This window comes from Leptopilina heterotoma, unplaced genomic scaffold (genome assembly GCF_015476425.1).
Source record: "Leptopilina heterotoma isolate Lh14 unplaced genomic scaffold, ASM1547642v1 Lhet_73, whole genome shotgun sequence".
NCBI lineage: Eukaryota > Metazoa > Arthropoda > Insecta > Hymenoptera > Figitidae > Leptopilina > Leptopilina heterotoma.
This window is the reverse complement of record NW_025111169.1, coordinates 935,286-949,660: the sequence shown is the minus strand read 5'-3', so window position 1 is coordinate 949,660 and position 14,375 is coordinate 935,286. Positions and strand designations below refer to the sequence as shown.

The 14,375-nt window shown below is 24.1% G+C and overlaps 2 protein-coding genes across 3 annotated transcripts; both read left to right on the top strand.

Moving 5' to 3' along the window:
• Nucleotides 1-124: 124 nt before the first annotated feature.
• On the top strand, nucleotides 125-7,518 carry LOC122510756 (E3 ubiquitin-protein ligase UHRF1-like). Of its 2 annotated transcripts, XM_043625631.1 has the most exons (9): nucleotides 125-219; nucleotides 342-442; nucleotides 546-1,123; nucleotides 1,262-1,616; nucleotides 3,770-3,976; nucleotides 4,068-4,224; nucleotides 4,434-4,632; nucleotides 4,861-5,253; nucleotides 7,118-7,518. In XM_043625631.1, the coding sequence occupies exons 2-9, from the start codon at nucleotides 359-361 to the stop codon at nucleotides 7,335-7,337; spliced, it is 2,193 nt and encodes a 730-aa protein (XP_043481566.1). In that variant the 5' UTR covers nucleotides 125-219; nucleotides 342-358; the 3' UTR covers nucleotides 7,338-7,518. The 2 variants fall into 2 exon arrangements, with proteins under 2 accessions (XP_043481566.1, XP_043481565.1); XM_043625630.1 differs by having other exon boundaries at nucleotides 127-442.
• Nucleotides 7,519-7,742: 224 nt separating this feature from the next.
• Nucleotides 7,743-13,754, top strand: LOC122510755 (diphosphoinositol polyphosphate phosphohydrolase 1). The gene is made up of 3 exons (XM_043625629.1): nucleotides 7,743-8,172; nucleotides 9,956-10,111; nucleotides 12,641-13,754. The coding sequence occupies exons 1-3, from the start codon at nucleotides 8,074-8,076 to the stop codon at nucleotides 12,938-12,940; spliced, it is 555 nt and encodes a 184-aa protein (XP_043481564.1). The 5' UTR covers nucleotides 7,743-8,073; the 3' UTR covers nucleotides 12,941-13,754.
• Nucleotides 13,755-14,375: the final 621 nt, after the last annotated feature.

Here is a 14,375-nt window from a genome sequence, read left to right as displayed (position 1 = left end):
ATTCGCGCTCAATTATTGGCGGCTTGTGTCGAACCAATGAATTTCATACTTTTTCCCGCCGTTTTAGTGTATTCATGAAGACGACCAATTGCGTTCGTTGCTTTTCTCGAGATCGGCCAATCAGAAGCGTGGTTTACCGTTAGGAAGAAAGCAAATGGAAGTCAGCTTAAACTGTCAATGTTTACATCTGAAATTATTATATTTTTCAATTCTATTAACGTAATTAACTCTTCTTAATTAAGTCCATCGTTTTTATTACCCCAGTGTTCGTCCAAGTGAAAAATAACAACATTAATCCATTCAGTTTTTTATTAATAAAAGCACTTGTTTATTTCCCATAGGTTCATAACCTCAAAATATGTACATTAGAATAAGAACAGTGGATGGAAAAAAGGAACAGATTTTAACAGTCTCGAAACTAACATTTATAGAAGATTTAAAGGTAATTTTTGTTTTTTATTCAAATTAAACATTAACTTAATTCATAAAAAATAAAATTTCGTATTTTACCGAAGTTTCCAAATTGAAAATCCGTTTGTCTATAGAATGAAATCAAGAAAGTTCTCGACATCGAACCCGATTTACAAAGACTGTTCCATCGAGGAAAACAATTGGAGAATGGCTACAAACTTTTCGATTACAATGTTAATCTTAATGACGTAATATTACTGAATGTGAAAATAAATATTGACGATGTGACAGCGAAGAAGACGGCTCTTTCCGAAGCAGATGAGAAAAATGACAGCGTTGTTATACCGGAGGAAACGATCGTCGATGCTGAGAGTCTGTATTATAGAGTTGGAGATGCAATCGACTGTGTTGATCAAGCGTGTGGTGCTTGGTACGAAGCCACTATTCAGAGGATAATTAATTTGAGCGGAAAAATACAGTATCAAGTAAAATGGCAATTTGGCGATCGAGAAGAGCCGTTTGTAGTCGAGGAGAATTTCATTAGACCCAGAGCGTACAAACTTGTAAATTTCGATGATCTTCGTCGAGGACTGAAAGTAATGATTAATTACAATATTGAAGAACCAAATGAAACTGGATTATGGTACGATCTCACTGTTCAGAAAGTATTGCGATCCGTCAAGTCCATAACGGGAACACTTCATATTGGACAGTAAGAAATTAGCAAAAAAAGCTTCCTCTATGAGGAAGTAAAACGAACAAACTATTTATTTTCTTGTAGATTACATTTATTATTAGTTATATAGTTTATAATAATAGGATTAATAATTATCTAAAATTTTTCTTTCAGAGACTACGAGACTGTGAAAAATTGCAAAGTCCGCCCACAATTGGACGAAATATTTGCGATAGAGAAACCAAAATTATTAAAGGACAGGGATAAAAATTCGACAGTGGAACTGAAAAGCACGAGAAGAAGACTACCGATACAGTGTAAAAATTGCATGGATGATTTAAAAATTAATTGCACCGAGTGTGCTTGTAAAATTTGTGGCGAACGACGAAATCCAGAGAATATTCTTCTGTGCGACGAGTGTAACGGGGAATATCATCTTCAATGTTTAAATCCACCACTCTCTAAAGTTCCCGACGAAGATTACTGGTATTGTCCGTCGTGTAAGAATGACGAAAACGAAATTGTCATGGTGAGTTAATGAAATTTCTATTTAAATTTACAATATTAATATGGGTAATTAAATAATTAAAGGACTTATTAAAGATTAAAGTTTCGAAATTATTAACGACCTCCTTAAAATTCTAAACGTTCAAATTAAATTCATTTGTTCAAATCAAAATTCGTTTATTTCTTTTTCAAATTAATATTTTTATCGGAATAAAATTGCTTCAGGTATTAAAAAATAATTCAACTTCACAATCTTCTAGTAAAATCAACAATTTACTCATTTTTTACGATTAGCTACTATTAGGATATTTTTTTCTAGATTTGTGACACTAAAAGATACTTTTTTTTAAATTTACAAAAATTTCAATTCGTTGAAAGTTGAAATAAAAAAATTATTCTCCAAAATTTTAATAAAATCATTAGAATCTTTAAAATCGAAAATTCAATTATTTTCGAAATTGTTTTCGAAATTCAATTATTTTCATACTATCTACTATTTAAATAAAATTTCCAAAAAGAATTTAATTATTTTGAAGAATTTTAATAACATTCTTTGCAAACATTCAATTATTTTCAAAAGTAATTCAATTTTGACAGAAACTCAATGATTGTAAATTTAATTTTCTTTAGAATTTTTCGGAATAATAAATTATTTTCAAGAATTTAATAAAAATTCTTCACCAAAATTCAATTATTTTCAATGCAATTTTTATCAAATTTCTTGAAATAAATAAATTATTTTCAGAAATTTTTAAATAAAATTTCTATATGAGAATTGAATTTTTTTCAATAAAATTTAAATTAAATTTGTCAAATTGACAAATTTTTTTGCAAGAATTCAATTATTTTTCACAAATAATTTAATTCTTCGCTGAAATTCAAATGTTTTTTAAAATCTACTGTTTTTAATAAAATTTCTCAAAAGAATTCAATTATTTAAAAAAAATTAATAAAATTAATTGCAAAAATTCATTTATTTTCATAAACAGATAGAATTTATTTCAGATAGAATTATTCAATCATTTAAAATACAATTTTAAATAAATTTCCACAAAAAATGCAATTATTCTTAAAAATTTTATTAAGATTCTCCTAAATAATTCAATTATTTTAAAAAATTCTTTATAAGAATTCAATTTTAAGAAATATTCAATCATTCAATAAATTATTAATTTTTTTATTTAAATAATTGAATTCTCGTAGAAATTTCTAATAAGAATTGATTTAAAATTGAATTTTAGTTAAAATTATAGATAATTATGTACTAGAAGCGTTATATTATAAATTTTCAGAAATAATTGAATTTCAAAAGATTTTTAAAGTGAAATCTTTGAGAATATTAATTTTTGTAAAACTAATAATATTTAAATTGTTCTAGAAAAAAAATTATTAAGTTTTTGAATAAATTTAATTAAAAATTTCAACAAAAAAATTATTGAATTTTGGAATAATATTACAGTTATAATTTTTAGAAATTATTAAATTTTAAAAAGATTTTACACAGTTAACAAGTTATTTAAATAATGTACTTAACAAAAATTATTTAAGTTTTGCATGTAATTTATTTTTGAAATAATAAAAAAAATCAGTCTTTTGAAAAATTGAAATTAAAATGTTTTGAAAATAGTTCAATTCCCTTAAATAATCTAAAAAGATTAAATTATATTTCTACTTATTTGGAAATTTTGTCAAATTTTATTGAAATAAATAATATATTTTAAAGAATTTTTTTTCTACTTTCAAGAATTATTTTCAAATATAATCGTATTTTCGAAGAATTTTAAATTAAAATTTAGAAAATTATTGAATTTTGTAAAAATTGAGAATTGAAGTTATTATCAGTAGGATAGGAAAAAGCGTAAATATTTTTGATGAAAATTAGAAAGAAATCAGTGAAATAAAATGCAGAAACAACAACTTTCTACTTTTTTAAAATTAATTATCGAGTGCAAAACCTGATAATTCCTAAAGTTTCATCTTTTTTTCCATTTCATTTACATTTCGTAATTTACATTTTTTAATTATCATTGCAGTCAGTAATTTTTCGAAAGAATTTAAAGTGAAAAAATATTTGGAAAAATAGATCAAAATTTTCTTCTTGAAAATTTGTATTTGATGTTTAATTAATTAATAAATTAAGTTAATTAAATAAATTAATCAATAAACACATTGCAGGTTGGCAACAAATTAAGGGATTCGAAAAAAAGGAAAAATAGACTTGCCACAAAGGAGGATAGAAAAAATAAAGATAGAGAAAAAAGAGACTGGGGAAAAGGAATGGCTTGTGCAGGGCGAACAAAACATTGTACGATCGTAGCGGAAAATCATAGAGGTGCAATTCCAAATGTAGAAGTTGGCATGTGTTGGCGCTATAGAATACAGGCAAGTAGAATATTCGATTTCTTTTTTTCTATCGCTGAATTTATCTATAAAAAATAGTGGAAAAATATTTTCATAATTTTCGTAATTTTAGGCATCCGAGGCAGGTGTTCATAGACCACCAGTTTCCGGAATCCATGGACGAGAAAACGATTGTGCCTATTCGATTGTACTGTCCGGTGGATATGAAGACGACGTCGATAATGGCGAGGAATTTTATTACACTGGATCCGGAGGAAGAGATTTGACAGGTAAAATTTCTTGGGATATAATTTGTAATTAAAATTGTATTATTAATATTGTATTAATATTAATTCATTATTAATATTCTAATTCTTATTCTAAACTAAGTTATGTTAAATTTCCAAACTATTGTTTCTAATCTTTTTAAGTAAATTTTTAATGCAAAGTTAAAAGAAAATTCAGTGAAAGGAAAATTCGAAAATTTGTTTTCAAACAGGTAACAAAAGAACGGCAGTTCAAAGTTGCGATCAAGTTCTAACTTTGTCGAACAAAGCATTGGCATTAAATTGTTACGCAGAATTTGATTCCTCACGAGGTGCAACGTCTGACGATTGGATGAATGGAATACCTGTTCGAGTTCTACGTTCTTGTAAGCTTGCCAAGCATAGTAAATTTGCACCAAAAGAAGGCATCAGGTATAATGAAACAATATCGAATTCATCGTCATTTGCATTTTTGACAATTTTCACATTTTTTTATGTTGAAATATTGACATAATTTTTGAAATTGTCAAAATTTTGTATTTAAATTTAATTCAAATATAATTAAAACTTAATTTAAATTTAATTAAAACTTAATTAAAATTTAATTAAAATATAATTAGAATTTAATTTAGTTAACAGACTTTTTTGTTTTTTTCTCAGATACGATGGTCTTTATAAGGTAGTGAAATATTATCCCGAACTGGGAAAAAGTGGTTTCAAAGTTTGGCGATATGTCCTGAGACGTGATGATCCAACACCCGCCCCATGGACCGAGGAGGGAAAAAAGAGAATTAAAAATCTGGGTATAGAAATTATTTATCCAGATGGTTATTTCGAATTTCAAGAGACAAAGAAGAAATCCAATCAGAAAAAACGTAAAGCAATCACTAGCAATGAGGAACAATGTAAAAGAACGAAATTGGAGAATTATCAATTGGATGACGATATTTGTAAAATTATCAGAAAGGACAAATTGAATGACAAATTTTGGCAGGAGTTCTCTTCGCGGTCTTTTAAGGGCAAAGTTCAATTTCTAAAAGATGTCACTGACACGTAAGTATTTTTCATTTCGAAAAACGAATTTTTATTTTAATAGTTTTTAAATACTTTATCAGGGTTGCCACGAGTCAGGGAAAGTAAATTTAGTCAAGAAAAATTCAGGCAATTATTTTCAATATAATTTGAATTAAATTTATTTAAAGAATTCAATTATTTTCTAAAATTCTTCGCAGAAATTTAATTATTTTCAGTACAATTTTAATTAAATTTCTTCAAAGAATTCAATTCTTTTCATAAATAATAAAATTTTTCGCAGGAATTCAATTATTTTTGTAAATAATAAAACTCTTTGCAGAATTTCAATTATTTTTAATATAATTTCAATTTAATAAAATTCCTCGAAAAATGTAATTATTCTTAAAATTTTTATTAAAATTCGTCGTAGGAATTCAATTATTTAAAAATTTGTTGATAAACTGTTTTATGGGAATTAAATTATGGGAAACATTCAATAAATTATTTATTTTTGTATTTAAATGATTGAATCATCGTAGAATTTTCGAACAAAAATAAGTAAAAATTTTTTAAAAATTCTCTTTAAAATTTCAATTATTTTTATAAATAATAAAAATCTTCTCCAAAAATAATTGTATTTTTAAAAATTTTAATAAAATTTTTGGCAACATTTCAAGTATTTTAAAAAATTTTCCTGATTTTAATGATTTTCAATGTGCACTATTTTAATAAAATTCTCCAAAGAATTCAATTATTTTTAAAAATTTTTGATAAAATTCTGCACAAAACATTTAATTGTTTTCATAAATAATAAATATTTCACAAGAATTCAATTATTTACAATTTTTTTTCTATAAATTTCTTCGCAATAATTCAATTACTTTTCATAAATAATAAATTTTTTCATAGTATTTCAAATATTTTCATTTTTATAAATATAATAATTCTTATTAGGAATTCAATTATTTTTCTTTGTAAATAATTGAATTTTCTAATAAAAATTGTTTTAAAAATGAATTTTAATAAAATTTTAGATTTTAAGAATTTTCATAAATCTTTTGAAAATAATTACATTTTTCGAGGAATAAAAAAATTACATTTTATTTAAAATTGTACTAAAAATAGTTGAAATCTTGTAAAGAATTTTGTTAACATATGAAAATAATTGAATTCTTACAGCGAATTTTATTCCATTTTTTTTAAATAATTGAATTGTTTTGAGAAATTTTATTAAAATAGTAATTTTTAAAATATTTGAATTTCAGCGAAGAATTTCATTATTTGTAAAAAGTAATTGAATTCATGTGAAAAATTTTATTACTTGTAAAAATAATTAAATTTTTGAAAAGGATTTTTTTAAAATTTTTGAAAATTTAATTTTTCTTGTAAAATTTTATGTAAATTTAAATTATTATAAAACATAAAGATATCAATCACTCCGAGTGATCGGTATCTTCATGTTTTATTTTATAATAATATTTTTTTACGTTGTGAAATTTCGAAAAGGTTTGAATTCGAAATTTTTGAAAATCTTACTTTCTATGGAAAAATAATACTGATTCAATATTTTTTATTTAAAAAAGAAGTTATTGATGTTTTCGAATAACTTTACAATTAAAAAAATTCGTAAATGAATTCACTAGAACATTCTTTTATCTAATTATTTTTAGAGTGAATCAGAATATTCTTTAGGATCAGAAAAAGAGTCAAAGTTCTGTCTGGAAATGAAGGAAAAATAAAATATAATTTCTGTGGCAATTCTGTTTATGTCAAACTATTAAATAAATTTGAAATTATTTTGTAAACAATAATTTTGAAATTTGTTCAATAATTACATTTTTAAATAATTCAAAAATCACGTGTTTTAATCACAATTTATTATGTAAGAATTTATTTTCACCAGGTTTACGTGTGTCTGTTGTCAAGAGCTTGTTTTGAAACCAATAACTACACCGTGTACGCACAACACGTGTCTAATGTGTTTAAAGCAAAGTTTCGAAGCCGAAATTTATTCCTGTCCTCATTGTCGCTTTGCATTAAGTGGCAATTACAAAATGGAAGTGAATAAAAATTTATCGATCATTTTGGAAACTCTATTTCCGGGTTACGAGAAATGTAGATAAAATATAATTACAAAAAAACATCACGTGCTCCATAAAATTACGTATATTTTGTGTATAACTTAAAAAAGAAATATTTATGTTAAATTTTACTAAATTATCCACTTTTTCAGAAAAAGGGGGAATAAATTTGAAAAAAATGTATTTCTAATATATCTTCGAAATAAAATTTTCCTATTTTTTATCATTTCTTTTTTCTCTTTTTAATATATAAAAATAAAATAAAATAGAAATTTAATACATAAATTGAAATTCAATCTAATGAATGAGGCTTAATTTCCAAGAGTTAAAATTATTGAATATGATTGGTCGAGGGGAAAATTAATGTATTTTCGATTGGTTATGAAAATAATCGATGACGTCCCATTTGACGCGCAACGTGTAAACGAACCTTTATTTCCAATAAAATCCGAATGAGAACAAACATTTTGAGGTTAGTTCGGAAAGTGAATTTTAAGAGTGAGAATTGTGTGGCATCGTAAAAATTGTAGGGGGTCTTTTTCGTTAAGATCCAAAAGCAATCGCGTCCTTTTAGGGAAATATAATGTCTGTGATATTTGCCGATACTTAAAAGTATTCGTTTTTAGTTGCAATTTTTCTTGTCGATAACATGTCGTCGGCTTCAAGTTCTTTCGGAGCAATGCGGGAGTTGGGGATTGCCGTTTTGAATGTTTGACGAATATTTTGAGTTTGTATTCGGTTATGGTTTATTGAATTATTTAGGTGTGGATAAAAAAAAATGGTGAAAGAAAAACCAAATTCTATTCGTATATATGACTCTGAAGGTTATAGACGGAGAGCGGCATGTATCTGCGTCAAGAACGACCTCGAGGACGAGGTAAGCCATCAAGAGGGCAGGTTTTCAATAGAATTCTTTTTACACACTGCCTTCGTTTTTTTCGTTATTTCTTTTTTTATCTTCACTTTTCTTTTTTGCATGTTCATTAAATAATTTTCTCTCATTGTCAAAAAGAAACAGGAGCCTGTTCAATTTTAAAGATGGTTTCCCCTCCTGCGTAGTAATCTGCTCCAAAAATGAGAATGAGTGTAACGTACTCGTATGACCCTAAGAAAATTACGTGTAAAAAATTTTTCTCTATTTACTTTTTCTGTTTTTAGTTTAAAAAAAAAAATTATTTCTAGTTTTTTTCTACTACTGATAATTTTATTCAAATTCTACGATGAAGTCTATAAAATTTATTAAAATCGAATATTTCAAGATTAAAATTTGATTAATATTAATTTTGTTACGAAAATTAATTTCTATAATGTTTTTAAATTAAATTCAACGTATGTGCGCTATTTTGATGCCATTTGTAAAGTATCATAACATAATAGCCTTGATTGTAATTTTCTCTCTGGTAATTCAAAACTCGAGACAATAATGATACATTTCAATGTTAAAATCGTTTTGGAAATTTAATATGTAAAAACAATAACACTTATTGAGTTAACAGAAATAATCAATAAATTTTTCTCGTCATTATTCAAATATAATATTGTTGAAGAAAACATATTGTCGCATTTAACAGGAAATAAATTCTTCCTAATTAAACGAGAGTAATTCGCACAATTATATAAGATTTGAATGAGAAAAAAAAAATTTTCCAGATTATTCTGTTGACAAAAACAGAATTCTTAATATTAAAAGTTTTCTTACACAATTTAGATTTTTTTTTCAGACAAAAAAAAAACTGTTTCGAAAAATATTAATTTTTTTCATAAAATTTCAAATAAATTAAATGTACCAGAAACAATTAAGAAAGAATAATAAAATTATTAGTCAGATTCATGAAATATTTCTACATCATTTATAATGTGACAAAATGTTTTGCCTTTGTGCCAAGATGCATTGTTAGACACGGATCACCTGCCATTTCAGTTGGACATGAACATTAAATAAAATGAATAAAAGACAATTTCTAATTAAAATATTTCAACAGCTAGGAAAATAATAAACATAAAATATATTCAATGATGTCAAGAGACAAAGGAAAAATTTTTTAGTTTCAATATGACTGAAATAATAAAAGAAATATTATTTGTTTAACTAAAATTGAGAATTCCTATATGGATTTTATAATTTTTTTTCCTTTTGTCTATCTTTATATTTTTACAATTCGAAACTTTTGGAAATAAATAATTGAAAATAGAGGAAAATTCGCAGAGAGAAAAAAGACTGTTTTCAACACTCTTGTTGTGTCTTCAAAAAGTTCTAAATCGAGACAAATATTAATTGTTAAGTGAATAGGTAAATGAACATGTTTTGAAAATGTCACAATTCTATTATTTCCCTTAGCTTATATATTTTTAACTTATAGTAATAAGTGCCGTCTGCCAAAAAGTGAGGAATATTGCGCAAGAATCATTTCAGTTTTGTATATGAAGAAAAACAAGAAAATATTATTAATGTCGATTGTATAATTTATGAGATTTTGCATTTTTTCGTACCGCTATTTACCGACCAGGAATAGTTCAGAAACTTCTAAACTTTTGCTTTTAGTTCGAAAATAATTGAAATTTTAGAAATTTTCAAAAAAATTTCCATTTTTTTGTTTAAAAATAAGGACTAAAAATATAGAATATAGACGAAATGTTTTATAAAAAAATTTGTATTTTAGGTGCTCCTGGTGACATCAAGTCGCAGACCTGATAGCTGGATAGTTCCTGGTGGCGGTGTCGAACCCGAAGAGGAACCAGCAGTTACAGCCTTGCGAGAAGTGAGAGAAGAGGCTGGAGTTTTGGGACAACTTGGACGATGTCTTGGAGTATTTGAAGTGAGATGATAACACAAATATAACTTCAAAATATGATTCGTTCCTTGAAATAATTATTCGAAACGTGTCACAAATAATTTCAGGATTGTCACAGATCAGAAAATGTCAGGGAAAGTAGAATTGGTCAGGGAAATCAGAAAAAAGTCAAAAAAAAGTACGGGAAAAAATTAAATATTTGGAATTCATAAGAAAATTCTAAATTTTTGTGTCTTTTTTGTTTGCCTCATGAAATTATCATAAATTCTGATACAAAACCTTCAATTTTTTCTATTTGTAACAATAATTTCTTTTTAAATAACTTAATTCTTCAAGAACTATTATAAAATTATTACTTGTAAATTATTTAATGAATAATTTTACTTAAATATTTCGAAATTAATTGAATTTTAAAAGAGTTGCGTTTTACAATTTTCATAAATAGAATTAATGAATTTAATTAGAAATTTTAAAGAACTTAGTTTTTTGAAAAATTTTCATAATTCAAATTCTTCTAAAATTAGTTAAATTTTTTAAAATATATTAAATTAATTATAAAATATAATGGCAGAATTTTAGTTAAAAATGCGTTAAAAAATTGAATTTTGGAGCAGTTAAAAATTCTTGTCAAAATTTCAATTATCTTTAAAAATAATAAAATTCTTCTCCGAAATTCAATTATTTTAAAAAATGCAATAAAATTCGTTGCAGAAATTCAATTCTTTATAATACAATTTTAAATAAATTATTAGAAAGAATTGAATTATTTTTTAAATTTTCATAAAATTTTACCAAAAAATTCAAATATTTACAAAAATATAAATAAAATCCTTTACAAGAATTGAATCATTTTTTCAAATAATAAAATTTTTACATACATTTTTCGCAGAATTTCAATTATTTGTGAAAAATAATTTAATTCTTGTAAAAAATTTTAAGAATATTTTTGAAAATAATAAAATTTTTCGAGGAATCCATTTAAAATTATATTAAAAATAATTGAAATCCTGTGAAAAATTGTATTATTAATAAAAATAATTAAATTCTTACAACGATTTATATTACATTTGTTTAAATAGTTGAAGTCCTTTGAACTTTTTTATTATTTTTAAGAATAATTCAATTATTTACAAATTTTATTAAAATTATTGTAATAATTTAATTTTTTTGAAAATTTTTATGAAAATTGAAAAAACAATTTAATTATTCCTAATAATATGTTATAATGAAAATATTGTATTAAAAATAATTAAATTCTTGCGATGAATTTTATTATTTATGAAAATAATTTAATTCTTATAAACAAATGTTATCAAAATTTTAGAAAAGTATTTTTGAAAATATTTTAATTCTTGCAAAACATTTTTCTAAAATTGTTGAGAATAATTACATTTTTCGAGGAATTTATTTAAAATTATATTAAAAATAATTGAAATCCTGTGAAGAATTTTATTATTTACGAAAATAATTTAATTTTTGCAACAAATTTTATTACAATTTTTTTAATTATTGAATTTATGTAAAGAATTTTATTATTTATAAAAATAATTGAATTCCTGAGAAGGATTTTATTAAAATTTGGTAAATAAGTGAATTCTTTTGGGAAATCTTATTAAAATTTTGATGATTTTGAAGATTTATTTGAAATTTTAGCAAAGAATTTCAATATTTGTGAAAATAATTTAATTCTTGCAAAAAATTTTCCAAAACTTTTTGAAAATAATTACATTTTTTAAAAATTGTTTTTAGTACAATGTTATATGAACATTGTATTAAAAAACAATATAAATCTTGTGAATTTAATTATTTGTGATAAATGATTGAATTCTTGTAGAAAAATTTCCAACATTTTTTGAAAATAATAAAATTTTTCGAGGAATCTATTTAAAATTGTATTAAAAATAATTAAAATCCTGTGAAAAATTTCATTATTTCTGAAAATAATTGAATTCTTACAACGAATTTTATTACATTTTTTTAAATAATAGTATTCATGTGATACATTTTTTTACTTGTAAAAATAATTGAATTCTTGAGAAGGATTTTATTAAAATTCGGTAAATAATTGAATTTTTTTTTTCAAAAATTTATGAAAATTTAAATTATTATAAAACATGAAGATATCGATCGATCCGAGTCGAAGACTCGGAGTGATTGATATCTTCATGTTTAATAATAAATATTCTCATCAGTTGTTGAATTCTGCAAAAGGTTTGTTTTTGAAAATCTTAAATAGAAAAAGTAATAATGATTGAATATTTATTAAAAAATGAAATTATTGTTATCTTCGAATAATTTTACAATTAGAGAAATTCGTACATAAATTTAATAGAACATTTTTTTAAGTATCTAATAATTTTTAGAGTGAATCGCAGAATATTGTTCAGGTTCAGGAAAAAAGTCAAAATTTTGTATGACAATCAGGGAAAAACAAACTTAAATTTTTGTGGCAATCCTGAATTTTAATAAACTGAAATTTTACAATGAAAGAGAAATTGAAGGAGAAAAGAAGAAGAATAAAGAAATTAATAGAAAATATTTTTTTTTTCACAGAGTGCAGAGCATAAACATCGAACGCAAGTGTGGGTGATGCGTGTAACGGAGGAATTGCCCGAATGGGAAGATTCACGAGCAATTGGCCGGAAACGTAAATGGTTTTCCATACCGGATGCATTGTTACAGCTCGCCCAACATAAACCTGTACAGCGTTCTTATTTGCACAGTCTTCACAATACAAATCCGCGACACAACAATCCGAATACAAATCCTTCACACCATACACACAGTCCAACAACTCCCATTCAACTCATGAATAATTCTAGTAGCAATCCTCATTTCAATAAACATAGCTAATAATGCTGACGATCCATAATTTTTTTCTTCTTTTCATTTCTGATTTTTAATTTTTAATTTTTAATTTTTTTTTTTTTTTTTTTTTTTTTTTGAGTGAAAAAAAACAACACATTTTTCTATTCGATATCAGAACTTTTTGCTATCTTCTTGCTTCTCACAAAAAATCATCATAATAATTATTATTGTATTTTATACATGTAATAACTGATATTGAACTACGCTAATTAATTAATATATTAGATTGTTAATTCCCCCCAAAAAAAGAGAAAAAAAAATAACCGAAGGAGCAGTTTTTACAATCTTATTTTGTAAAACGTCATTTTGGAAAGAAAAAGAAAAATACTTTTCAAAATAACGTTATTGAAATGGGAAGTGAAGAAAATTTGAAAAATGAGAGAAAGAGAGAGAGAGAGAGAGAAAGAGAAACTGTGTGAGAGAAAGAGAGAATTTGTGACGATTTTCAAAGCGTTTTAGCATAATTGAAACATTAGTTTTTAAAAAAGAATTTGTAAGTCCAAAAATCTGTATTCACTACTAAGAAAAAATATTAACTGATTTTTGTAAATTTTTAGAAATTTCATCATTCTAATGACGAAAGTTTCAAAAAAAAAAAAAAAAAAAAAAATGTACTGTCTCTATATTATATAATTAATTCATGTCGATTTTTGGAAAGATATCAAAGAGACTCGAGAGCAATACATCAAGCGCCAAACTATAATAAACACTATAAGGTGAAATTTGTTTATATAAAAAAAGACAACAAAATTGACATCGTTTTTTTAGCAAAAATTAAACTCTTATTTTAATTGGAAAACTGTTATTATTTCTTACTTTTTCTTCATGCACACATTTTTAATTAAAAACGGATCACATTACCTCAATAGTTAAAATTGCCATATTTTATTACAGAGAGAAAAAAAACAAATAAACAAACTTTCCTATGACAATTACAATATATACTTATTTCTATTGAAATCAATTTTTAAAAAAATAAATAATGCTGGATTGTACAACTGGTACATTTTCAAAAGATTCTTTCTACGGATCTCACAGATAATACTGTATATTAAAATGAAAGTGTATAATGCTAAATAAATTATAATTTTTTAAAAATAGGAGACAAAATGTTGAGAATTTTTTTTTTAGTTTTCTTAAATAGTTTAGAAGTAGTAAATGATACGCGCGAAACACGGTGATCCATTTATTATTATTTTGTAAATTAAAAAAATATGTTTTCAAGAATAATATTTAATTTTTAAATGATTACAGATTAAAAATTTAAAAAATTCACTTATTAAGTACAGAATATGAAATATTCTTGTTTATTGTTAGGTATTCAAAAATTTTAATAAAATTTTTCGAAAGAATTTCATTATTCTCATAAATAATATAAAATTCTTTATAGCAATTCAATATATTATTTTCAATAGAATTT

Bases quoted from the DNA above. Each gene is read 5' to 3' on its own strand.
- LOC122510756 (XM_043625631.1), top strand. From the start codon at position 359: ATGTACATTAGAATAAGAACAGTGGATGGAAAAAAGGAACAGATTTTA. The intron at 1,124-1,261 runs GTAAGAAATTAG...TTTTTCTTTCAG, and splicing joins GGAACACTTCATATTGGACA to AGACTACGAGACTGTGAAAA. The intron at 5,254-7,117 runs GTAAGTATTTTT...TATTTTCACCAG, and splicing joins CTAAAAGATGTCACTGACAC to GTTTACGTGTGTCTGTTGTC.
- LOC122510755 (XM_043625629.1), top strand. From the start codon at position 8,074: ATGGTGAAAGAAAAACCAAATTCTATTCGTATATATGACTCTGAAGGT. The intron at 8,173-9,955 runs GTAAGCCATCAA...TTTGTATTTTAG, and splicing joins AGAACGACCTCGAGGACGAG to GTGCTCCTGGTGACATCAAG. The intron at 10,112-12,640 runs GTGAGATGATAA...TTTTTTTCACAG, and splicing joins GATGTCTTGGAGTATTTGAA to AGTGCAGAGCATAAACATCG.